This window comes from Vidua macroura, chromosome 21 (genome assembly GCF_024509145.1).
Source record: "Vidua macroura isolate BioBank_ID:100142 chromosome 21, ASM2450914v1, whole genome shotgun sequence".
In the NCBI taxonomy this organism is placed as follows: Eukaryota; Metazoa; Chordata; class Aves; order Passeriformes; family Viduidae; genus Vidua; species Vidua macroura.
The window spans coordinates 10,937,767-10,963,979 of record NC_071591.1 but is presented as its reverse complement, the minus strand read 5'-3'; the positions used below and the strand labels follow the sequence as shown (position 1 = coordinate 10,963,979).

Genomic DNA, 26,213 nt, shown 5'->3' with positions numbered 1-26,213 from the left:
CAGGGAAGTTGCAGTGAGGGCAGGAGCAGAGTTGAAATGCACAGAGCAAAGAATGAAGAACATCGGCATCACCCACTGTCCCTCATCCACCTTCCAGGCAGGCCTTAGAGCAGGAACAAATAAAGAACTTGCTCCCCATGGACCAAAGGTGGACAAGAGGCCTCAGACCTCTGAATTCTAGGTGACTCACCTCCTGAGGGTCATTCTCCAGTTTCAAACCATCTCCTCGTTTTTTGCATTTTCCTTAAAAAGAATAGTAAAAAACATAAAAATCATTACATTGGGCAAAGAATTGGAAGATGAGTCTGGACAGCAGTTTGAATATAACCTTAAAGCAAATTCTACTTCTACTGTAAACCTGGGGGATAAGGAGGGGTGGGATAGGCATGCCTTGCTGAAGAATCCCAGCTAGTCTATTAAAAAATGAACAGTAAAGCAATCCAAAGACAGAACTTATCCAAGAAGAAATCCAAGAGAAATCAAATAAACTGTGGAAAAGGAGTTGTGGAGATGGAGAGACAGCCTACATGTGCTCCAAAAGCCAGAGCCAGAGGGTCAGGTCTGGCCATCACTAATGAAGGCGCAGAAAAGAAATCCTCCAGAAGCACCACCCAAAGCGCACAAAAATAAGCCAGGTAGCAGGTACAACTCTGATTAGGCTCCCAGAAAAGTGCAAGAAGCAACGTGCCTGATGTTTGTAGAATACACTAGAAAACCACTCTAGAGATTTGCTCTGCAGTCCCACAACCATAGTCCCACCTGCGAAAATCTAGTGGTTTCTCTCCAATTCATCTGCTTCCTCTAAGGCAGTTAAAGGGCAGCCTCTGAGGCTTCTCTCTTTCCTTACACGTTAGGGAAGCATTTTTTTGACATTTTAAAGTACCACTGGCACTTAACTCAGCACTCCAGAAACTGAGTATTTTTAAACTTCAGCCGCCCTGGAAACTTTGTGTCAAATCAATTACACACTAACTGTGTTTCCAAATCCTATAGCCCGGAGTCTCAGCAGAGGTTATCTATGATTATCAGAGTTGCCATCAGCTGACATGATTTTCTGGTGTAGACACTTGGCTCTAAGGATTGCCAGGAATCCCAACATCTTCTGTCACCTCCTGCCAAAGAGTTTTAGTGTGGACACACCATGAAAAAATTTGGCCTCTTGTTTAAACTGAATGTTCTGAGTTTCCAGAACTTTATCAATGATAAGCATTGCACAAAGAATAACCCTGCAAGATCAGGAGTTATGTTTGACAGATACCGAGTAGCTCCCAGATGTTACTGACAGCATTTAAGAACTGTACTTCTGAAATAATTTTGTTGTGTATTTTCCTAATCTAAATAATGAAGAGTTCAGTAAATTATACTTGGCACAGAAATTTCCTGTGTCGCTGATAACAGAAGGTTTTGGCAGCTCAGATGTGGAATTCAGGGTTCTGCCAGATGCTGCATGTGAAACGTTTTTCCTGCACACAGCTCAAGGATAAATAGTATGAAAATACAGTTATTGAGAAAAGCTCTAATGCTGCGTGCTACAGCAGGCAATTCTGGGGGTGCTTCTGTGCATCACTACAAAATGTTTGCCCCACTCATGTCAGCTTACTGCTGACATCTGAAAGTAGCAGAAATATTAATTCTGATCCCTCCTCATTTGGGCAATGTGTTTCCCTGAGGGATCAAAGTATGGGCTCTGATTCCTCCCCATGCAGCCGAAGGTGTGGGATGTCTAGGCCATGCATGTCTTTTCCCACTTCAATTAATTTCAAGTGAGTGACATTTGTGTGGCTTCTCTGAATATTCAAACATCGGTATTTCTGCAATCACTGCTGAATTATGCCTGGCATGACCTAAATTTCTAGCTATTAAAAGAGAAGCCCAAGCAACCACAAATACTCTCCATCATTCCTCCCATCCTGAGTAATCAAGGTGTCTGTCTAACCTGGGCACATTTACAGTCAATGCTTTGAGACAGAATATACAGCCTGCACACCTCTCCCTGCTCACGGCTTTCTGTGTGTATCCAGAGGAATGAATAATATTCTCGCACGCTGCTCATCAGCGCTGCAAAGGAGGTCACCTCAAAGGAGTCATAGAGCTAAAAAGCGCATGTGTGTACAGATTCATGCAGAGGCTCTATTTTTGGAACCCAAACTGCAGGATGAACCAGACAAAGATAACATCTATGCAGTGACAAGATGTAATTCAGCCTGTAAAGGCAAGGGCACAGTGAGAATTGTGCCACTGTATGCACGACGTCCAGAGTTTGAGGTTGTACTGATGTGTAATGGAGGAGCTTCAAGTAGAAAACATGGGTGTGCATGCTGCAACAGCTCAGGTCCCCTCCCTAGAACAATGGCTGCTCCTCATTTACAGGCATAAGAGCAACTCTGGCACTAAATACACTTGGCAGCTGTGCCCTGGATTCTACAGAACAGCTCCTACTGGACAATGGGGCTGTGATCATCACTTGAGTCTCTGCAGAAGTATGTACCATCAGTTTTGCTGCAGGATAGAAGGATTCAGTACAACTTGCCAACAAATGCTGTCCACCATGCAAAAGGGGGCTGCTTCCCTTCACCAGTTTAAAATACACATCTGGAATATGTGCATCCCTTGTGTTATCTAACTTGGAACATCTGAAAATAATATAAATATGAATTCTGATCTTTCCTTCTTCTTGCAGGACATGTCTTGGAAGGAGAGGGGTGAAGGTGCAAGGAGGAAAGGAATCTTCAATTCAAGGGAAAGTGTTTGTCTATCTTGTGGGCAACAAAAAAAAAATGATTTGATGCCTTCAGTCATGTATCAGAAAATATGTGGGAAACAAATTGGCAGAAGTTACAAGACAGGAATTTACAACTGTTCCTGAATCCCCTGCATTCAAGCAGCTTCTCTGAATTAAGGATCTGTTATAGCTTTATGACCTGCAGCAGTTACACAACTTGCTGCAAAGCCAGAAGGATGAGTCAGGATTGTGACTTCTGCTAAGAGAAATCTTTCCTGTGCTCTGTCAGTTCCAAGAGCAGCAAAGAAGCTATTTACTAAACACGCCACACAAAATCCAATACAATCCACGGCTGGAGGCAAGCTCATCTTGGGAAGATTTTAACAAATGGCAGCTTTCCAGACATGATCCCAGCTCCCTGAGCAGGCCCAAGGAGAATGCAGCAGGCAGCAAGGAAGTCTGGACTCCAGGGAGTCTGTACATTTAAAAAAAGAATCCCAAATAGTCAAGAACAAGCCAAGAGGAGCAGCACAGTCTGACAGCTGTCATTCCCCACTGCCTCACCACACTAACCAGCCTCACAGCTTTTAAGCTTTCACAACAAACCTCTCCACATTTCCAAATTATCATCTGGATGCTAAATAGCCAATACCAAGCTAAGTCACCATCCAGGCAGGGCCAGCAGAGCAGCCCTCTGCATCCCAGTAGATTCTGGAGGAAAAACCCACATTGCTGAACCAGCAAGGACAGGGAGCACACTTCTAGGGAGCACCAGGAGAAACAGCACTCAGGAAAATCACCATTAACTTCAGCCCAGAAATGCACATCAAGTTTTCAGGGTGCAATTCCTGCAATTTCCCCAGCCCCCTGTGACTGCAGAACAGCAGCACTGCTCAATAGGCGAGAGCCCAAAGCTGCTTTACACAACTGAAGCTGAAAACTGCAGTTAATGGATGCTCCTGTTAAGTTAGTTAAGCTGTATTGCGCATCAGGGCTTTCAATACAGTTTCCCCCCTCATTTAAACAGAGGGGGGTTTAGTTGAGGTGTTGAGGCTGGGTTGCACTCGATGATCTTGGAGGTCTCTTGCAACGCAGAGGTTCTGTGAGTAGCAGAGCTCGTAGTAGAGAGCCTGCTGCTAACAAGTAGCATTCCCTTCTTAAAGGAGGGATTTGCATATGGGATAAGGAGGCTGGAGCATATGGTGTCAGCGGTGTGATCAGTGAATTCAGAAACAATTCCATTGAATGAAACTGAAAATGAAACAGGGAAATGCTGGCAAAAGAATTTCAGCCTGGAAAACTTCATTGTATAAAATTTAGGTCCTCCGGGGGTTCCCTGGGTTCCCAGCCAGTCCGGAGAGTGATCCTCGGCTGGCCGGTCCGCAGGGAGGGGTAGATGAAACCCGGAAAGCTCCACCAAATAAAGACGAGACGTCTCCCGAGCAGCAGGATCCGAGAGGTTTATTGTAGGAGAGAGAAGGAGCACGAGGAGAAGGCAAGGAGCAGCAACACTCTCGGAGGGAAAACTGACTCAGGGAGCCTAGTGCAAGGGCGGGACCGAGAATATAAGGGCAGAGGGATAGGAGTGGCTAGGGCACAAACCAACCAATGGGTAACGGGTAGAGGGGAGGAGACGGGATGGGGTGACATGTAATGAACCAATCGGGATACAGGAGAGGAGTGGCATTCTAACAGGGTCCAATGGGATTAACAGAACAGAAGAACTTTCTAGAACCGGGGAGTGTGTTAAGCTTTGACAGACAGCCTCAACTGGGGAGGGAAACAGCATGTGATTGACAACTTCTGGCTATATTGAAGTTGCCTCCCAAGGGAGGGCGGGGACCCCTCCCACACTTCATGTTGATGCGTGTTCAGAACATGCATTTTTTGACAGTTTCAAATCCAACCTGATAAATGCAGTGTTCTGCCCAACTCTAAATATGCACATGAGCCAGGATCTGGTAGGCAAGGGAAAAAAAATGGAGGATCTAGTCTTGTCAGCACTATGCTACAACAGCACTAGATACTTTACTACTGCAAGTCTACAGTCCAGTATGGCTCTCACCCAAAGCACCACGCAGGAGGATTTTTTGTCCTAAGCATACGGAAGAAAAACAAAAATGTCATAACATTACAATGAAAGTTAGATATGAGCGAGCTCTTAATGCTTAATATGAACATTTTCCTCAAGTTATGTTTATCGGGAATCCACAATGCTATGGCAGTAGGAAAGGATTTGATTTCATTAACATCATGATGATCTGATTTTTACACTGCACGGATTGAGCACAACTTATTGCAAAAAATTACATATCTGTAGTCCATAAGTACGGATCTTAACAGAGTGAGTTTTATTTCAAAAGAATACAAAGTGAAGGGAAGAGAGTCCTTTAAGATTTCCAACATAGGCTCTGCTGTCAGAAATCAAAGCAGGACCAGAAGAGCTGTTATCAACATCTGTGCATAGCACATCTTGTCCCCTTCACCAAAAAAACAAGTCTCTAAGTTGAGAAGATGACTCTGCTCAGAGAAGCTATTCACAGAAATAAGTGCTGGAACCACATGATTCCCAAATTAAATGTCTATCTATTCATACCAAAGCTGCAAGGCAGCAAGAACACAGATGTTGTACTCATATTACAGCCCTCCACTTGTCATCCCACCATCTGAAAGCCAAACTAATCAGACTGACTTCAGCAGTAACTCTGGCCTAAGCAAGGGTTTGTCTACCCTGTGAAAACCAGGGCTTAAAACACTAAAAAGCTAAAGTGCTCAGGATTTTCATTTAAAGTTCCTGACTCAAGTTTATCCTGAAGGCTCCATTAGGTATCTGAACTAGAGGTGCTACTGCTAATTGTCTTTTTTCCCTATTTCGAATACAGTTCAGCTGACATGAAAAGCTACATTTCTCCTTTTCCCTATTATACTTTTAGTTTTTGGTGTAACACAAGTGTAAGTTGCACAGGTGGTGCCTCTGAGATGCCACTCCACTGAGGAATGCCTGAGAGCACAGATTGCAGCCAAGGCGGCAGGAAAGGCAGCACCAGACAAACCATCAAAGCTTGAGTTTCTATGACTGTGGCCAACAAATTTGACAGACACCAAACAAGAAGCATCACTCACAGAGCAAGAGCTGCTCACCTGTGCAGCTGCTTTCCTGACCATACTCACAGACTAAACCAGGAGCCTGGCTGGTACTAAATGCCTCTTAGAAGCCAAACAACATCTGCATTTGGGGCTACAGAATGGGCTGTGGAGATTTACATCTCAACCACAACCCCCTCCAGGAACAGATCCCACTGCATCCCGTTTGCACTGCATTCAGACTGTGTCTTCACAGATGTTTTGGGGTTTGGTTTTGCTCTTTATAAAACAAAAGTTTATACTCTGACAAAAATTTAAAACTAACAAAAAATGTATTTATATATCATAAAATTTTCCTTGGCTAAGCATTTAGAAAAGGTTTTGGAATGCACATATTGCATTTTCTGTCCTAGTGAATTTAAGTAATTGGCTTCTCTTTCATCCTTCCCCCCTACATACATTACCCACTGCAACTATGGTTTTACCAATTTAACAAGAGAATGCCTTCACAAAAACAGCTCCACAAGAACTTTTATAACCAGAACAAAGAACTCAGAACTTGTCTAAACATTAAAGGAAATTATAAAGGGGAGAAGGTGAAGTTTATTCTGAAGCTCAGAGAACTCCAATACACAGAGCAGCAAGCGCTTCATCTGTCATAAGCACATGGAACTGCTTCTGAACACTGGGTTTGATCTGAAGTTCAGATTCCAGATAATGGGTTCTAGCATAGGGGGCTCACCTCTCCTTTCCTTATTCTTTCAGGAAGTGATATAATAAATACAGATTTTTTAAAAAGCAGAAGTAAGCAGATATTTCTGAATTCCATTTACATTTTTAATTAAAACTGAGCAAGAACAATGGATCTCCACTAGAAAGAAAGTTATAAATCTTACCTTTGTCCACTACATCCCAGACTTCAACTTTCACAATGTCATCAGTGGCTGGAAGCACAACAGAACACAAAGGGTTAGAAGGTTTCAGTAAAACACTCATCACTCAGAGAGTTCAACCCAAATCCAACACGGAGGAATGTCAAAGCATAGGAACGTCAAAAGCAAAGCAAATTATAAGCAAGATAAAAACCCAACCACAAGAAGGCAGTGAGCTGTTGAAGGTACAAGCTGTCCACCAAAACCAAACTGTCTAAAGAACTTCATAAACACTCTTAGTCACAGAAGTGATGGCTGGATTTCCTTGCTGGTTCATGTCAGGTTTGAAGCATGTCGTAAGTACTTTGCGTAAACTGTTTTCGTAACATACAGAGGTTTACAAAGCCTTTCAGAATAGAAAAAAATCTAATTTTGAGGATAAAGTCTGGCTTATAAACAAGGCATACAACTGGCAAAAGGAATACACACATTTAAGAAAGATCAATCATGGCATTTCCATGACAGCCAATGCACAGTCCTGCAGCTACAGAAACCCATGCTCTCTGCACATTTCCAGGTATATTTTGTGAAAAGTAAGGTCTCACTAGCAATTTTGCTTCCTAGAGCTGTAGTATCAATTATAACCAGCAACATCTATTTGAGTTGCTAAAATCTGAAGCAAGACACACAGAATTCTAACTCCAGTGATTGTTGGTACCCATAGGCAGCCAATTCACGTTCAGGTGGCCTGAAGGTTGAGTAGCTCTGGATCAATATTTCCATGGAATACGAATAAGCAGTCTGATTTTCAGGAAGATGTCCCAAGAAATGGCTGCTTTTTGGAAATATCACAAGCTTTTTGAAGCAAAAGCTTGTACCTGGAGCAGCTCTGAATATAAAGCTGGAATAGGAGGACAATGCCTCAGAGTAGAAAATAACATCATAGGATGGCATGAGAGTTTATCTAAGTGTTATTATCAAACCAGGAGGCATTTTCTATACAGAACTCACTCTTGGCTTAATGAAATGTTTCAAAATATTGTACAGACAGATTATGAATAAAGGAAAACTTTGATCCTTTGCTTCTGGAGAAAGACCCTTTTTTTACATTTATGCATGAAGCAAAATCAGCCTCTGTTTTCCTCACAGTAAATCCTGCTTAATTTCCTATGTGCCAGCTGGGCAGGAGGCGCTGGATGAACAGGAGACTCCCCCAGGTCAGCCCAGGCAGTGCCTTGCAGGACTGAAAGCACGGGGCAGTACAGCACGCACAGCACAAAAACTTCTGCTCAAACCACTACACCCCACTCATTAACTCAGTCCCTGAATATTTCTACAGATAATCAAACCAGGTAGGCTAAAGTCCAACCTGTGAATCACTTACCTGGCACCCAGGTGAGCCAGCTCCTCCCCCCAGGCACTGGCAGTGCAGGAGCTCTCCCTGTGCCCCTGCAGATGCTGGGACACAGATCAGCTACTGGAGGTCTGCACCTAATTCCTGCCCTGCACTTGGCAAGGCAACCACAGTGCCTTTCCACAATCAAGGCTTGCTGCAAAAGGGTAAGAGATATTTGCCTTCTCCAAGTTTTGTATGGGCTCAGGAGGAGGAGCCCAGGAGGCTGTTTGTTCTTTCCAGAAGTGCCATGTGAAGCAGTACATCAGGACTAACAGTTCAGAGGAGGGAGCCCTTAGGGTGACCTAGGGCCTAGCACTGGCACTTTGCTCCTGAGCTCTCCACCTCCTTCCCAGGAGCCAAACACGCCCTCAGTTAGGATGTGCTGGCCTGCTGAGTGATTCCCACAGAACTGACACCCTGCTGAGCAGCAGCAGTCAAGGCAGCTGGGGAGCTGAACCCCCTGACCCCACAGACCTGCTTTACACCCTTCTGGCTGAGGGGAAGGGCAGAATTTCTCAAAGAAAAACAACTGCATGAGACCCAGGAAACACATATTTCCACATTTTTCTTGCTAGCTCACAACCAGGAAGTTCTTCCCTTTCATCACCAGTGTCACTCCTGATTATCCTGATCATGCAAGAGGATAATTGCTTTAGTGCTGTTTTGTTGGCTTTGGCGTGTGACTCATACCCAGCAGCATCTCACCCGAAGGAGCTCTGTGACAGCAAAAAGAATGCAAATGTATCCTTTCAACTTCCTAACTTGGATTAGCACAAACCACGGATCAAAGCACTCCAAAGATCTGTCCTGAGCTGCTACTTGACCACACACTCCATGGCCAGTGGCACACTGAGCACTGCTTTTTGACAAAATGATGGAGAGCCATGAAAAGGCTCCAATTGCAAGAAAGGTCATTTAAAACTAAGAATTATCACATTGTAGGTGGGTTCATCACCAGGAACTCACAGGCCCTCAGGCATTTTTTACCCTCATTCAATGACAGGATTCACTTCCTGTGCTCTGGATCACAGATCCTACAGTGCAAAGCAACTCTGTCACCCCTCATTCCCACCCCTCACACCTTTGAAGGATCTGAGCACAACTATTTGTCAATTTTTATTTCAGACTCCCTTTCTCAAGCTGTCAAACAGAGAAAAACTTGGTGACCTGTATAATCCAAGAAAGTGTTCCTTAGGGTCAGGAATGGTCATTCCTTACTTGGACCACACTTGGTATTTGTAATTACCTATTACAACTGACACAGAAAAGCAACTTTATTCATTCTGAATAAGAAGTAACTCAGATTCTGCTACCTTTATTAATTCCTCCAGTACAAAATTTCTGAAGGTCCTACATTTTGCATCTAAAATGTAATTCTTCTAAGACCAGGCAATGTAAGAATCCTTCAATATTTGATGATTAAATTAGCGATTCAATTAACATCTGTAAATATTTGCCAACTACCAACTACCTCATAATGTTTATTCAACGTAGCCTGAGAGCATGAACATAGGAAAAACAAACTTTATTTTTCCTCTACAGTTTAACAGGGCCAACAGGGCAGGATTTAGACCTGAACGAAGGACTCTGAGGGCCTACATCACCAGTCTTGGATGGAAACTTCTCACAGCAGGAAACAGACTTCACAATGTCTTTAAAATGGGGGTTATCTTTTGAAATGTATCTTAAGAAAGTCAATGGAAAACATCCTAAATTAGTAGAAATTATTACTAAGACAATAGTACAGTGTTTTACAATGTAAAAGAAACACAAATGAAAGGCACAGTTTCAGCTACAGCTTTGCAAGTAGTTTTACAAGGTCAGGAACACTTCACTTTGAGTAAAGTCCATCAGCATCTGTACACACTGCTGTCAATGCTGGCTGGGAAGCTCTACAGAAATGCAGCACACCAAGGTTAGAAGTGGGCCCTAGAAATAACCTATACACCTGTGGGTATAGCAAAGCCAGCCTCAGGTGTAGGTGTGTTCTACCCTAGGATTGCATCAGTGTTGAAAAAGCAGTGTCTGAGCCTTGGCGCAGGGAAAGAAATGCAGATACAGGTGAGATGGCTGGATCTTCCTCCAAACGCCCTTTTGCATGTACACATTTTGTACCTGTTCATGGATACAGTTAGATATGAATAAGCCTCCTACAGTAAGTGCCAGACTCCCAGGCTGTATCCAACACAAGTGCTGTGTTACCTGCACCTATCAGAGAGGAAACCCAACTCTGATGCTTTAATGCATGATACTGCAGAAAGGCACAATTAACACTCAGTGATTCTTTACACTTGGGTATCTAGGAGAGAAGAATTTTTTTTCTTACTCTGATCTAAGTCTGTTTAGGCTGAAGCATTCAAACTCGATTTTGGAGATAGTTTCCACCATCCAACTTGTAAGCTCTGTGTTCATTCCTCAGTAACTGATGTGCAGACATCCTGAGAGGAAGGAAGAGGAGTGAGGGGAATGATGCCACAGCTAACATACACCATACCAGAGATTTGGCTGCAGATGGGAAACACCTCTGTGTGACCACAGCAGATCTGCTGGTGAACACATCCTGTGGCTTTGTGAGCATTATCACGAGACTTGGGCATCATGGTATCACCTGGCAATTCAAATTTGGTGGTGAATTAGACACAGCACTCAATTTGGTGCTCACCCCACTGCACAAGGTGTTCTCCCAGATGGGAGGAGTTGGGTAGTACCTGATTCAACAGAAGATCAGAGTGAGGCAGATGGACAATGTCTGATAATGACTAACAACTGCTGACCTTTTTTGTACAGCATACTCAGTCTTACAGAGCACTTTCATAATGAATCAGGAGTTCATCCCACAAGGCTGTGGCATTCTTGATCAGCAACCTGAATGCTGGACTTAATGCACCATTGAATCACAACCTTATGCAACTTCAGTGCCTGCAGTGTCTTTTCCAGGTGGGATGCAGGGGTTTCACAGCTGCTTGCAACCAGTAAAAAAAAATTAAAACCACACCTGATCACTCAGACTGTAGCAAGAACTTAAAAAAGGCACTGGCACTTCTGTGCTTCAGTAAGCCAGTCTAGAGGTAACAGTACTACAATAATTTTTGAAATCCTCCCCAGTCACCAGAATGTCTTTATATTTTCATCAGTGAAATCCAGTTTGCACCATGTATCCACTTCTAGGCAACACAGTAACACCCAAAGCAGAGTGGGCCTCAGAGAGAGATTTATACAACAACCCCTTCCTTATTAACATGTCAAGCATATTACACATTTTTCAAATACTTCAGACCACCTATTAAACACTTCCCTTGAATTGTGGCTTCCACAGACATATTCTTTAGCACTTATAACATAGAGCATCTGACAAAATTAAAAACATGACTAAGAAACTATGAATAATAAATTAAAAAGCATGAAGAGAGACCATTTTGTTTCCCAAGCAGACAGAGAAGAAAAAAGCAAATGAGGCTGTGGTGAAATTTCCTCCCCCAAGGCACTGTCCCATGACTGTCACTCCCTCCACCCTCTTCCATCTTACTTTTGTAATTCCAGTGGATGCTGGTGACTTGGATCTCCTGAGTTGGAATATATTCCTCAATAAATTTCTTTCCCTGCAGTCGGTGCCAGAGGGTGGTTTTCCCAGTGTTCCTGTCCCCCCGGATGACAATTTTCACTGGAGAAAAGAGCAAGCAGACAAATAAAGTGATTAAACACAACTTGAAGAATGCTGTGAAAAGCATGCTAACTTTTTGCAGGCATTATTCAGATATAATTAGTCCTCCCATACTACACAGGCATGATGGGGTTCGTTAGAAAAAATGAGCCTCAGTCATTTAAATCAGTGTTTATTCAGTAACTCACACCAGCTCAGTAGAACGAACCAACAGCAAGGTTGAATCTTCAGAATCTGCACAACTCCAGCCAGCTGAGCCTCTGCTGTTTGACAGACACACTTGACCCCTTAAGCAAACCAGCAGGAGTTTGGTTCAGGCTTTCAAGGAAGCAAAGGGCTGAGCCACGGCTGGACCAAGAATTCCTCTAGGAAAGGCAGAGAGGAGCAGTGACACAGCCAGCATTAGGGCACATGAGCTTGGAACACCACACCAACCATGGATTAACACAAGTATACCAGGTGGCTTTTCCAAAACTCATTTATCAAGGAACAAAGAAAGATGTGGGTACAAGGAGTCTCCTGCACACCCTTCCCATTGAATGCAATCAGACTGTGAGCTTCCACGTTATCCCGTCAATATGACAGACGGGATGAGCCTATGAGCCTTCCCTGAGCTCTCTGTGCCCGGCGGTGCGGCTGCATGGTGGGGACCTCTCTTGAAGCTGGGACACCTCTTAAACTTCTCCTTGAGGCAGAGACCTTTTAGCCCAGACAGACTGGGAGTCTAATCTGAGCTCTTTCTGAACTGTGGCTGGACTGTCTGCCTGTGAGTCTCCCCTTCAACTGGAACACCTCTCTAGGTCTGAGGTCCCTTACCTGGGAATAAGAGATCCCTCCTTGCCCAACACATCCTCAGTAAGGAAATGATGGCATGTGGAATTAATACTAATGAAATTGATACTCAGTATTATTATAAACTCTGTATAGATAAGTCCATTAGACATAAACTGTCCAAGTCCAAGTCTGAGACTAAGATCGGACCCAGAAGCACCTAAGCTCCATTAAGGAGTTTAGAAAGGGGTCCCCTCTGAGCCTCATAACTCAACAGGAGGGTCTCTGTGTCACTCATTCCACCTCAATTCTAAATCGATTTTCCTCGGGGTGCTTCATGCATGTGGTCAGTAACAGAGTGAACATTGCCATCGACCTTTGTCAAGTTGCACTTGAACAATATCATATCTAGACCACTTTTGCTTGTACAGCTGCTGTTGATTCTTTAAGTGATCTAAATCACCCATTTGCAACAACCTCCCATCCTCCTGCCTTCTCTACCTCTCCCTGGCCCTTACTCCTACTTCGTCATACCCTATTCCGTTGCTGGCTTTTTATGACAGGCTCTTCCTTCCATTATGTCCTCTGTCATTACCCTTTCTCCTTAAACACTTCTCATGCCTCGAGACACTAGAATCACAGAATGATTTAGGTTGGAAAGGACCTTTAAGAGCAAGTATTCCAACATTCCCTTAGCACTACCAAGGCCATCAGTAAACCATGTCCCCAGGCGCCACATCCACATGGTTTTTAAATCCCTCCAGGGATGGGGACTCCACCACTGCCTCGAGCAGCCTGTGCCAGGGCTGGACAACCCTTTCTGCGAAGAAATTTTCCCTAATAGCCAGTCTAAACCTCCCCACGCACAACTTGAGGTTGTTTTCTCTCCTGTTACTTGTTAGAGGAGGCTGATGCTCACCTGGCTACAACCTCCTGTCACCAGGCCCTTGTGTTGGTTGCTTTAGTTTAGACAGAAACTCTTTCAAACTCTTCCAGGGAAAGCAAGTGTCCAAAATACCAAAATTGTAACAATTAATATCATGAACTTTCCAGAGTCAATTCAAACGTTACCTTGCTCTTTCTGAAATCACTACCTCGTATTTTCTAAATTTTCTGTTACATTGTGGAAATTCTTTTTTTAATGCCATCTTTGTTTTTACTGGCAACCACATAGCTACTGGAAAACATAAGCTGACCAAACTGAATTTTTATTATTGTGTTTTGATTTGGAGCTACGATCCCCTGGAAAATGGGCCACCTCAGAGACATCTAATGGCAGTCAGGTGATTAACATTAGGTTATGCATCATTATTTAGGCAAGGAGACCTGAGACAGAAGGCTGCCTTCTGCTGCAGTTCAGGAGCTGCTGCAGTCATTTCAGAAAAGAGCTGAAGAGGTCAACTTGAAGATAATGTCTGTGGAGGAATTCTGTCTATTGCTGCAGTTCCACTGTGCTTTTTTTTTTGTAGTACACAGAGGTTTATTCTTTTTCAGAGCTGTTTATTATTTTTCAAAATTACTTACCACACCAGGATAATAAAGGCAAAAATTAACACAGTATTTATAGGCTGACTTCACTTAAAGGTCCCAGAGCATCAGTGCAGACACAACAAACCAGTTCCTGCATTTCTGGTCACCTTGTGCGTGGGTGTTTCCTACTTACAGATGGTACAACAATCAAGCCAGTCCATAGCATAGGCAGAATGAGATTCCATTTGTCCCCTTTCAAACCCAAACCTTTCCAAGTGCTCTCACTGCCTGCCCTAAAATGTTCAAATTCATATCCCCCCCCCGCCCCAGAATGCAGCATGAGATACCAAAACAGTGAGTTTTAAGGGACAAATAGACCCTTCCCTAAACAGTCAGGCTGCTTTCAAGGTGCACTTTCAGGATCACTACCAGATGATGTGGTTGTGAGCTCACCCCAGAAGGGACAGTCTTACTTCATGCCAACACCATTTTTTATGCACTTAAACATGGAGCTGGATCAAGAAATTGAACTGGCTGAAAAATAACCTCAAAACTATCCATCTTCAGTTTTCTTCTCTAGCTCCACTGCCCAGCTGAATAAGCAGCGTGAGCAGCACATGGAAGGCACGGTTGGAGTGCAAGGGAATCCCCCCCAGCCCTAATCAGCTCACATTTAGATCAGTGCAAGGTGCTTGTGGCACCACACGCTCAGTCTGAGCAGGTCCAAGGGCCCCTTCCAGCTCCAGCACTCTCCACTAGAATCTCTCTTCTCTTACATAGTGCACAAGTTCCCACTGACTCTTCTCCTGAAGAAAGAAAAAGTCTTCAAAAATGGAACAGGAAGAAGGCAGGTGACACAAATCGCTTTTAGCAAAGCGAAGTCTGTATTTGGGACTTTGGCTGGGGCAGGTGTGCTCAGTGACAGGCACCTGCAAGGGAGGAAGGCCTGAGTGAGCTTCCATGCACAGTCAGGTTGGTGCATCATAGGCCTGGGCTGTGGCTGAATGTGGAAAGAGGAACAATAATTACAGGCGAGGTTAATTCTATCAAGCAAAACTGTTGCCTTATTTTCATTTGAAGTTAAATTGGTACTTACTGCAAACAGCCAGAGGTTTGTAGCAAAGACAGAAGAATTATCTGTGGGGAGAAGGGTAGGGATGGGGAATAGATCAAGAGGCAAGGAAAAAGCTAAATAAATCACTTTATTCATATTGTCATTGCATCAGGAAAACCAGAGGGATTTCCATTCTCCAGATGGGGAAATGGAAGCAGAGCATTGATGATACAGGCCCAGAGAACAGGTCTGAGACCAACTCAGAACTAGAAATCAGGAATTCCCAGCTTTGCCCACATTCCTCTAGGACGCTGCAGGAAAGATCCTGAAACTAATAACCCCACAGAGAGGGTCATAACCTTACCCTCATTACAGTATTTGGGATTTCAACTGAAATGCTTTGAGCTTGTTCTGCTGCCAAAAGCAGCAGAAGAAGACCTGCTCTGCAGAAGCCCCCCCCGCCCCAAGCACACTTCCCATAGGAAGCAGCAGGCCAGCAGCAGGCAAAGCAGGGCTGGCACATGCTGCACAAATACCTGTGTCAGCCATAGGAGAAAACAAGAGAAGGTGGGAAGCAGCAGGAAGAGGAGAAGCCTTCCTTTTGGGAGTCATGCTGAGTGAAGATACTTATCAATGAGTCTGGGAACTACAACTCCAAAGCAACACAAAAGAATTAAGGACTATAATGCTTACTAAAAAGGTACATGGTATTAATTAAGTTTTGTCTTTTAAGGAATATGTTAGGCAGAAAAAATTAATAAGGAGAGGGAGTGGGGGGGAATTCTTGGAGTTACTGCCTTTGGTATCCCAGCACTGGTGACTGTTCAGCCTGTGCTCGAGGCACACACAGCAGTGGCGTTTGTCAAGTGACACTCTGGATGCAGGGTGTAAAGCTCAAAGCAAAGGTTCCATGTCTGGGGAATAGAATGGATGAACATTTGGCACCTCCCATGTCTTTTGTTCCAGTCTCTGATCAGCAAATCCCAGAACCATTGTTTGCCCATCACTGCCTTACATAAATGGTCATGTTTGAGCACCCTGGTGCTCCGAATTAAGTTCTGCAACTGCTCTTGTAATTTGTTGAAACAAGCAGTGCTGCCAAAGGGATGAGAGCCACTTCCTCTTACTTGCTCTTGCCATGCTCCCTCACAGGGCCAGCACAGCCCTTGGAACAGCAATGCAGCACACCTGATCCAGGGTATCCCAAGCAGGAAAACAAGAGCAAGTTTTCACAAAGACTCGTTCCCAAGCCCTGTAATCATGATCCCTTGTAAAGATTCCAGTATGACATACATGGCACAGACCCAAGTCATTTTCAGCTCTGTGCTTTCTGAGTGCTCAGGGAACTCTGGTGTTAACTGGATGCAAACCACAGCAGCTCAATGCAGATGGTACAGTGTGTGTGTATGCTGGAATGCAGTATGGAAATGCTTTTGTTTTACAATAGGATGTCCCAAGCAAACAACAAAGCATGACTGCTGCCAAAGGCTGGTCTCTGCTCTCATAATTTCGTTAGAAATCTAACCCTTCCCACCCCACAATGCTCTTCCTTTTGAAAAGTTGACTGTGTAGGTGAGGGACCATCAAAACAAATCATTCAGGTTCCACTCAGTGCTCTATTCTACCCAGGGTCTGTAACTATCAGTGCCATTAAAACACCTCACAGCCTTCAGCATCACCTCAAACATGGGGCTATCTGTTACAGAATGTACCTGAGAGCTGCAGGGCTGGCACAGCAGGGGCTGCTCTGAGCCCTGGGAGGCACCCAGAGCCAGGTACAAGGCCTGTGTCCCAGCCTGCTTTATCAGTGAACAACCCAACATATTCTCTGGATACTAAGTATATTTCTGGGAAGGAAACAGGCTTCATTCGGGATCTGTAGTGCTCTAATGCAGCAAAGAAACATTTCTGTAAAACAAATCGCAGCACCCCTTGGTTTAGGTTCAGGCAGCTTTCAGGGAAACAGAGGAGTTGTAAAGGTCTGTGTGCTAACAGTGGCTCCAAATCACATCCTGCACTCCTCTGCTGAATGTCAGGAATTTGCCAAGAAAGAAGTGGCAATGCACAGGATTTGCAGTTCTGCCCTTCCTGACCAATGGCCCTTGTAATGGCATTCCTTCACAGCCCACCTTCAACTGAGACCACCTCACCACATTGGAACGCTCCCCATCTCCCCAGTGCTATGGCTATGGGGGGTACCCTTACTTTCATAAGCCAGCCTGTATCTCCTATAAATATTACATAACAGTGATGCTGGGAAGAGTTACTATGGAGATTGGAAAGCCTGCCTTAAGGCAGTGACAGAAAGCTGGGGGTTTCAGCTATAAAGCAGTAACTAGAACACAAGTCCTGGCAAGACAGAGCACAAAACAAAAATCTTTCCTGAGGCTTTCACTAATAAGACAAAAAGCAGCGAAGCTACAGTTAGCATTTTTGGCCTTGCACAAATGGCAGACAGGTGCCCATCCACAGGTCTGGCATGATGCAGTCACCATGGAGCAGAGCTGGTCCCATCCTGTGCCAGCAGGATGCAGCTGATCCCTTCCATCTGCAGCACAAATCTCCCCTGTCTGAGAAGCCAGCTCCTGGCTCTTACATAATTCACAAGCTGGTATTAGCTACCTGATCTCTGGCACTCAGCTGCCCATGCAGCACGCAGGTCTTCTGGGCTGTGGCCACATGAAGCCTCTGCACAAACCAACAGTCTGAGACCAGCAGATCTCCAGTACGTGTTTAAGGATGCAGTGCTGTGTTCCAAGACAGCACCTTCACCCTCACCCCCAATCTTTCACTGGAAACCCAGTCTCAACAATCACACTTCTATTTTTCACATTCAGGATGGCTTGCTAAGACACTAATTTTATAAATTAAACAGCACTGGCATATCTGCAGATGTGCTAGGGATAAAGGCAGCAAATGCTCTCTCTAGTAAAGCAGAGTACTTCGAAACCTCAGTCCCAAAGCACAGCCATCAGCCATAATATTAAACAAAGAAAAAAACACCCCAAAATCCAAAGTGGAACTTCTCCATCACATTCTGTTTCAGACCAAGATCCAAGAGAAGCTCTATTCCTCCAACACGTGTGCCTTCACAGAAATTATCCAGTGCCACATTCACAAATCAGTCTTTTTCCCACCTGCCAATCTCTCAGCCTTCTGCAATCTGCCTCCCCTGCCTGCCTGGATCCACACAGACGAGCTGGTACTTGCAGCGCTCTCTGGAACCAGCTCTATTTTCAGCACGAATGACATAACTGCTGTCCCTATCTCACAATTGTTACTTTGGGACGTATTTCACATACTTGCAGTGCCCTCCTGAAACGCTATACTAGAAATCACCTTTACTGAGCTCCAAAGGAAAAATGCAGCCCTAAACCTCAACACTGACAGAAAAAGAATTCTGAAAGCGTTCCTCTACAAAAGAGCAAATGTATCAGTTGCAGAAAAGATAGTCAGGGTGAAATGATGTACCAAGGGCACACAGAGGTATTCACTGCCCACCTTTTACTAAAGCCTGGCAGGGCTGAGCTTTTTAATAGACGCTTATCATACAACCACTACAGCGTAATTACAAGCACCATTATCCTGTGCTGCAGGGAAGATCACCCACGCACTCGGGGGGGGAGTTACCCTCTTGATGCTCGAACTACCACAAACTGATATACCAGGCACTCTCTCTTGTGCCACAGCCGGCAGGAAGCGCTCAGGGACGCTGCTGCACCGCGGGTCCCGAGTCCTGCGCCGAAAGACAAAAGTTTCCCATCTCTCACTCCTCCAATGACCTCCAACATTTAATTCCAAACTTGGCTTTGAGCGAATACGGATAAAAGCACCAACCTGCACAAAGAAAGCACACGCACTCCCAGCCCACTCTGAGGTCCCCGGGCACCCCACGGGGCACCAGACAGAGCCGCCCGCCTCCCCCCGGGCTGGCCCAGCCGCCCCGGCCCAGTGCTCCGACTCACTGTTATACTGGACTCCCTTGGCGAACCTCCTCTGCAGCGCCTGGTTCATGGACTGCAGCCCCGCAGGGATGTTTTTGTCGCGGACCGCAGCCTGGTCCGAGCCCACCAGCTTCTTCAGGGCCGAGAACATCTTCGTGGTCCCACACCTGCACCCCGGGGAACGGGCCGAGCGCGGGCTCAGGAGCCGGGCAGCCGCGGCGGAGGCACGGGGCGCTCAGAGCTGCGGCGGGGCCGGCCCGGCCATGCGAGGCGGAGGTGTGCGGGCCCGGCCCGGCAGGAGGAAGCTGCGCCGGGGAAGGGCTGGCACTACCGGGGCATGTCCCGGCGCGGGACGGTGAAGCCGGTGCCGAGGTCCGGCACGGGGCGGTGGGGCCGGGCCGCTCAGCCCAACCGGGGACCGGGGCCGGGGGCCGGGCGTGGGAAGCGGAGGCGGCGCGGGGCTCCCGCCGCCGCCATCTTGGCTCTTCCGCCTCACCGCGGGGGGCTGGGGCACGCGCGGCGCGGGTACGGCGGCCGGCGGGGGACATAAGGGTGCGGAACACCGTCGCCGCCGCGACCCCCGGGAACTCCCCCCCGTGACCCCCTCGAAGGCTGAGTGCAGCCCAACATGGCCGAGACCCCCGCAGCGTGACCAACATAACCCCGGCTGTGCCCTCCTGGGGCCACCACAGCCCCCCAAGACTCTCGCAATCCCCTCTTGGCAGCTTCACAGCCCACCCACCCGTGACCCCCATAACCCCTCACAAGGCCACCGCAGCATCCCTGGGACTACCCCCAAAATACCTCTAATCCCTTCCTGGCACCCCTGTGCCCCCTGGGACTGCCATAACCCGTGTCGTCTGCTCCTATGCCAGCCCCATTTTCCCGTGACCCTCGTAACCCCGTAACTCTCCTGTGACCCTCAGGGTCCTCTCCGACACCCCGTAATCCCATGCTGCAAACCCCATATAACCCCCCCCCCCCCCCCGTGATTGCCCACTCCCCGTGCCCCCCATCTCGGCCGCACAGGGGTCTCCCTGGTCCCACCGTAACCCCGAGACAGCTGCAATCATTCCCCGTTAGGGAGGAGCAGACACTTGTACCCTCCCTCGCTGTCCCCTTCCCAGCAGCCCAACCCCATCTCCTGGGAAATGGGGGCTGGAGCCCATCCAGCGGGACCCTGAGCCTCTCGGTGCCCCCCCAGCCCTATGTGGGCAGAGGGCAGCGGCCTGAGGAAGGGTCAGAGACTCAGTGGGGAGAACCCAGTAACCCCACAGAGGTGGGGACACTGACCAGAGAGGACCCCACAGCATCCCCTGCCCCTCCTGTGCCCCCCACCCTGCTCCCCACCAGCCTGAGGATTGACACTGGGCTCTTTGTTCACAGGAGAGACATTTACTGCTGGATGTATCTCCTGGGCTGCCACAGCTGTTAGCACTGTCCTGCAGGACCCTGGTGCTGGATGCCGGCCCCTCATCCTCTGCCTGCATCAGTTTGAGAGCTGCAGGAACTCCTCATCCTCTGCAAGTGGAGAGATGCAGCAGGTGATGGACAGACCCCCAGACCCTCATCGCCCTGCAGTCACGGATGATGGATGCTGCTTCCCATGTTGTCCCTGCCCGCAGGGATGGATGAGGGCAGCAGCCTAGACCATCTGTGCACACCCGCACTTTGTGTGCCACCACGTGCCATGGTGGCATTAGTGTACTTTAAATTGCTGGCAGGGATTATAAAAGATGGGTTCTACTCTAAGACAGGCTCCATCTCCCATCTCTGGGGTCAGGCCAAGTCCATCCTGGACCCATCCAGAGTCAGGACAGATCAAGCCAGAACTGGGACAGCTCTGTCCCCAGCCCAGGCAGAGCCAGTGTGGGACAGGAGATGTTGCAGGCTGCTGCCCTGGGGTGGGGGCCAAGGGGAGTACCTGCCAGCTGAGGAGCCCCGCAGTACTCCTTGCACTCCTTCTCCGAGTAGAACTGGTTCCCGTTGCCCTTGCAGCCCCCATAGCTGAAGGTGATGCACTTGCCCTGGGCTGCATCGAAGGCCCAGCGTGTCATCATTGCCTGGCAGGGACCCGGGACAATGGGCAGCCTGCAGGCAGCTACAGGGACAGGAGCAGCGTGAGGTGGGGGGTCCAGGGACCCCCACACCTCCCACATGGATGCCAGACACATGGCATTCGAGGCAATGCTCAGATCCTTTGTGATGCCTCAGCAAAGACACCTCCAGTGCCCCAGCCCAGCCGGGATTCTCACCCTCGGTCCGGCATGCCTGCAGGCACTCCTTTTCAGAGTAGAAGTTGTTGCCGTTGCCCAGACAGCCTCCATAGTGGAAAGTTTCACAGGCCATGGAGGAGGAGTTGTAGAAGAAGCGGGAGAGCATCCCGCTGCAGGGCCCAGGGTCCTGGCTCAGCCGGCACGAGTCTGTGGACCAGCACACCGCAGGTCACAGGCAAATGGGAGTGCAGGCCAGGGGGGTCCCGATGCAGCCCCCTCCCCTGTGACCTACCTTCCTTATTGCCAACATAAGTGGGCAGGGGTCCTGCTGCTGAGCCCTCCTCCAGGGGTAGGACTGCTCTCCGTGCCCTCTGCACCAGTAAGGAAGCACAGAGCTGCCATCAGTCGCTGCCTGTGGGACCTGCTGCCCACCCCCTTGTCCTGAGGGTGGGCTGTGGCAGGGGCGCCTCAGGCTCCAACCCTCCTTTGTGCTCCCAGCACATCTCCAGTCACTGATCTTGGGTCTGCAGGCTGTGATCCCTACACACCTCATGATCTTTCCAGCCCTGTGCTCTTCCAGGGTGGGGTCCATAATCCCAGGTTGTGGATTAAGACACCCAAAGTGCCCAAGTCATGCCTCGTGCTGGGGATGTGCCTCAACGATGTGTTACCTGCTCTTGAGTCAACTGTTGTTGACTCAGACATACAACTCAGACATACTCAGTCAACTCAGACATAGGGTTGTTTCTCCTATGAAAGTCCCATTCCCCCTGGAAAATCTTTCAACACTCAACCCTGAGAGGCTGGGAGGTGCTGAGTGATGGAAGTTGAAGGACCAGTGGGTGCTAAGCTTCCCCATCCCTGGAGAAGGGCCCTGTGGCTGGGACACACACAGACAGGCAAGGAGCAAGGAAACATCAACAACCTTCACACTGTGAAAAAAATCAGAGTAGGAAAAGTCTCCCACCTGGAAATAAGCTCTTGTGCCCACCTGGCTACCAGGACCCTCCCCCTGCAGCCTGCGCCTGCCCTGCCCCCATCCCTGCAGGCAAAGCCCATCAGCAGAGGTGGAAGAGCAACTCCCAAGATGGTCAGTGGAGCCACTGCCCAAACAACATATCCTGCCCATGGAGCCTTCTCCCTGGACACCCGATCTCCAGTGAGTTTGGCTTGGAAGGGATGTCTCTGGCCTTGATCCACTTCAGAAGGTCTCAGCTGGCCCACTCACCTGGGGAGCATTTTCAGTCTCTTGAGGAACACATTCACCTGGCCCAGAAGCAGGAGAGCAGATGAACAGTGTGAAAGGAGAGGTGTCCTGACAAACCTCAGTGAGTCCAGCACTGCACATGCAGGACCCTGGGCAAGGGGACACCCTCCCAGTTCCACCCAACGTTATTCCCCTCTTTCTGCTTTCCACCTCCCACTCACAGAAGCACCATCTTAAAATGCCCATCTCCCTGAAATCCCCGCACCCCCCTGGTTTCCCCCAAAATCCTACACACACACACATACGCATACCCACGCTGCATCATGCTAGCCCCTTCTGAACCCCAGACTGAGCAAGGAGCCTCCCAGGTGCTGGCAGCACCCACCTGGAGACCAGACACAAGTGTCCCATGCCCTCATCCCAGCACAGTGGTGTGGTTGCATTGACCTGACAGCCCAGCACGGACCCCTCTGGAAGCTGATTTCTCTGGTAGAATCCTGATACATGGCCTTATTTCATTTTCATCCCATGCTACCAAAGCATTTGTCTCTCCTTCCTCCCTCCTGACCATCCCCCATCTCCCCAGCTTGGCAGACCCAGAAGGAGCAGCTGGAGTGCTCTGGCAGCATGAGAGGCATATGCTCCATGGGAGGTTACCTCTGTTGGCCAGGATGAAGATGGAGTCTTCAGGGATGCCCATCTCCAGAGCCAACTGATGGAAAGACTCAATGAGGTCCTCCCGTAGCTCCGGACTCCTCCCTGGGAAAGAGACTGGGCTGTGAGCAGGGTCGGTGTGGGAGTGCAGTCCCCAAGCACCCACTGAGCTCAGGTGGCTGCAGGCAGGTGCAACACCAGACTCCTGGTCCTTCCCAACATAGAATCAGGGAAGCAAAGACTGAGCCCAACCATTGACCCAGCACTGCTATGTCCACCCTAAAACATGTCCCTGAGCTCCACATCTACATGTTTTTTGAACCCTTCCAGGCACAGTGATGTTACTGCTTCCCTGGGCAGCCTGCTGTTCTTGATCAAGGACTTGGACAAACTGGGTTTAATGTTTCTTAATCATGGAAGACAGCATCTCCTGCCACTTCAGGGCTAGGTTTCCTCTAAGCAGATATCACCATCTTCATCCCAAACACGATGCTGGTTTGGATGTTCACATCTGTGCCTGATGTGGCTCTCACGGAGCCATGAGACTCCACCTCTGCCATGCCAAAGATGAGGTGGTCTAAGCCACCATTTCCAAAGCCTGTGGTCAGGTCCCTTAAGGCCAAGGGAGCTGAGAGTACCTTAGGTGGTGTTTTTGAGCTGTGCTGGTCCACCCTAGAGCCTGTTTGCCCTCAAGTGCCATGGCCAGACATACCATACAGCTTCAGGGTGGTGCTTGGACCAAAACTGCTTTTCTTCTTCATCAGAATGACAGCATATTCATCATAGTTGGTACGGAGCACATAGGACTGGATAGATACATCCCATCCTGAGTGAGACAGAGACACAGGGATGTCAGTCCTGCCCCTCATGGTGAGATGGAGCAGTGTAGGACAGCCTCAAAGCTGGGAGCTAAAATCAGGCATCTAATTAAAAAACCATGATTTTTTGGGAAGCAGACTCAGATACAACCATGAGTCCCTTTAGGCTCACGAGTCTCATAGCTGAGGAGATTGGAAACCAAGAGCTGCAAACAACTGAGATACCACTAATGCTTCTGAAGTGTGGCTGGTCCCTGCCCCAGCCTGGGACCCTGTGGACAGGAGTGACCTGCTGCAACATCTCATCATCCTGTGGCTGTGCAGGGACAGTGCTCAAACAGCCCTTTCCCTGCAGCTTTACTCTATACTTTGGCTGGAAATGTCCACATCGGAGACCACTCCACTCCACTCCACTCCACTCCACTCCACTCCACTCCACATTGCCGAGTGGCCTCTGAGCCCTGCTCTTTTGAATCCCTTCCACCTCTGCCAGCTGTCCCCAGAGCTGGTCCCCATCTCCCAGCCATACCTCACCCCAACTCACTGGGGTTGTAGTAGGTGTATTTTCCAGGGGTGCTGGTTTTCTGGTACTCCCCTGAGACTAGTGTGCAGTCACCTTGCCTGGAGAGAGGAAGAAAACAATCAGCTGCTTGGAGGGATTATTTTCCCTGGTTATGGCATGAAAATCATGTCTGGGGCACCAAGGACATTGTGCAGGACCCCTGAAATCGTGCTGCCCAAGGTGTTGGGTATTTGAACCCAATCCATCCCCTCCTCAGGGCTTGGATGCCAGGCAGAGCAAGTAACCCCCGTGTCTCTCCCAACCCCTGGGAGAGGGAGCACCCCTGGGTGGGGTGGCTTTGGAGGAGGCTCCAGCACCTCCAACAGTGCTCCCAGCAGTGCCCCATACCGCAGCCTGGTGCTGGTAGTGCTGATCTGGTCGGCGTTGGGGCCAGGGCCCAGCACCAGCGTGCCCATACTGAACTTCTCCTTGTAGTTCTTCATCCATTTGCAAGTCGTGCCAATGGCGATGTCGAACCACTTCCCGTGCATCTGCAGGGAGAAGAGAGACACGTCTGCACCGTGAGCCCTCCTCACCAAGGTGGGACATCACCTGGTTTTGTGCAGAGTCAAAATATTCCTGATGCAGGGAGAAACTGGGAGGTGATGATGCAGGGTGCAGAGGCCAGAGCTGCTGCAGGATTTGGGAAGTGTATCAGCACTGAGCAGAATTTTCCTTGGTTCCCTGACTAGGAGGCAGGGCTGGAGGCATCAGGCTGGCATCCCCCCATGTATACCAGTGAGACCCAGATCTGGGCACATGTGCAGGGTTGTATGAAGCCTGGAAGGGGACAGGGTGTGTTGTGGGGGATCTCCCAGGCAGCCTGCATCCCTGCATGCTGAACCACAGATTTTCCACAGGACTCATCTGCCCTGGGGCTCGGACTGCAGCCACCCTGCCTGGGGTTTGCCAGGATGAAGCCACCCCAGAGCCTGGCACCTCCTGAGTGACACCCAGGGAGTGCCACACTGCCAATGGCTGTCCCACACAGCCTGGCATGGGCATAGGCATTATTGCCCTTCTTTCTGGAGGAAAATGAAAGAAAGCTTACCCCATCCCTTTTGCCCCCAGAATTAAGGGACCATAAGCTGCCATTACCCGCTCAGCCTCAAAATTCTCCTGCACTTGGATATCTTCATCCTGGTCTCCGATGGGGGTTCCATGAGCCACAGTGAAGAGGAGGAGGGAAAAGAAACCCCAAATAATCATGGCTGGTGGCTTCGGAGTGCTGCTGAGCCTCAGCACTTCAGTGGGATCCCGGACTCTGCACTGCCCCCACTGTGCAGCACTGTGACCTTCAGACCAGGGCCAGCGGGGCCAGCCACCCTGCGGGGGGGCTTCCGGGGGACGTGGGGTGTACGGCCCGGGGAGCACCACTGCCCTTGGTGGTGCTGGGGATTTGCAGGAGTGAAGCACCCTAGCAGCCACACCAGGCTGAGCTCCTCACCCTTGCCCGTTCCTACACCATAGGGCCAGGAGCTGTCTTTCTCCTTTGTTCTATGTTGAGATTCATATTCCTGCTCTGTCATCCTGCAAAGAGCCCCCAACCCTGATGGACCAGTCAGACCCTGTGGTGAGGAGAGCACTGAGGGACGCCCAGCACTTACCCCAGGTTACCTAACCAGTGCCCATAGGGAACAGAGCCTGAGTTTCCTGCTCCCCTTTTGGACCCCTTCCTGGCAGTCCCAAGCTGACGGCCAACATCCAGGATCTGGCTGGGTGTGACCCATCCCACAGCCGAGAGTCCCTGGGCCGGGAGGAGCGGGAAATGCTGGGCCATCC

General features: G+C 48.5%; 2 protein-coding genes across 4 annotated transcripts in view; both read right to left on the bottom strand.

Annotated features, from left to right (window-relative positions):
• Window positions 1–19,457, bottom strand: part of RABL6 (RAB, member RAS oncogene family like 6) — a 54,300-nt gene extending 34,843 nt beyond the window's left edge. For 2 of the 3 annotated variants that reach the window (XM_053996416.1, XM_053996417.1), the window contains exons 1-4: window positions 18,996–19,457; window positions 11,601–11,735; window positions 6,703–6,750; window positions 191–243 (exon numbers count right to left, since the gene is read on the bottom strand). In XM_053996416.1, coding sequence (XP_053852391.1) covers window positions 191–243; window positions 6,703–6,750; window positions 11,601–11,735; window positions 18,996–19,125 — 366 coding nt within the window. In that variant the 5' untranslated portion in view covers window positions 19,126–19,457. Of the gene's footprint in view, window positions 1–190; window positions 244–6,702; window positions 6,751–10,400; window positions 10,513–11,600; window positions 11,736–18,995 lie in introns of those variants that run through there. The other variant, XM_053996419.1, reaches the window with a different exon arrangement.
• An 890-nt stretch (window positions 19,458–20,347) lies between these two features.
• On the bottom strand, window positions 20,348–25,715 carry AMBP (alpha-1-microglobulin/bikunin precursor). Its single transcript, XM_053996460.1, has 10 exons — window positions 25,530–25,715; window positions 24,780–24,922; window positions 24,414–24,490; window positions 23,764–23,877; window positions 23,055–23,156; window positions 22,419–22,456; window positions 21,483–21,561; window positions 21,230–21,397; window positions 20,899–21,075; window positions 20,348–20,495 (listed from the first exon to the last, which is right to left on the bottom strand). Exons 1-10 carry the CDS (start codon window positions 25,638–25,640, stop codon window positions 20,464–20,466), a joined length of 1,041 nt encoding a protein of 346 aa, XP_053852435.1. The 5' UTR covers window positions 25,641–25,715; the 3' UTR covers window positions 20,348–20,463.
• Between the last annotated feature and the right edge of the window lie 498 nt (window positions 25,716–26,213).

Bases quoted from the DNA above. Each gene is read 5' to 3' on its own strand.
- AMBP (XM_053996460.1), bottom strand. From the start codon at position 25,640: ATGATTATTTGGGGTTTCTTTTCCCTCCTCCTCTTCACTGTGGCTCAT. The intron at 21,398-21,482 runs GTAGGTCACAGG...GCTGGTCCACAG, and splicing joins TTATGTTGGCAATAAGGAAG to ACTCGTGCCGGCTGAGCCAG. The intron at 21,076-21,229 runs GTGAGAATCCCG...CTGTCCCTGTAG, and splicing joins GCAGGCATGCCGGACCGAGG to CTGCCTGCAGGCTGCCCATT.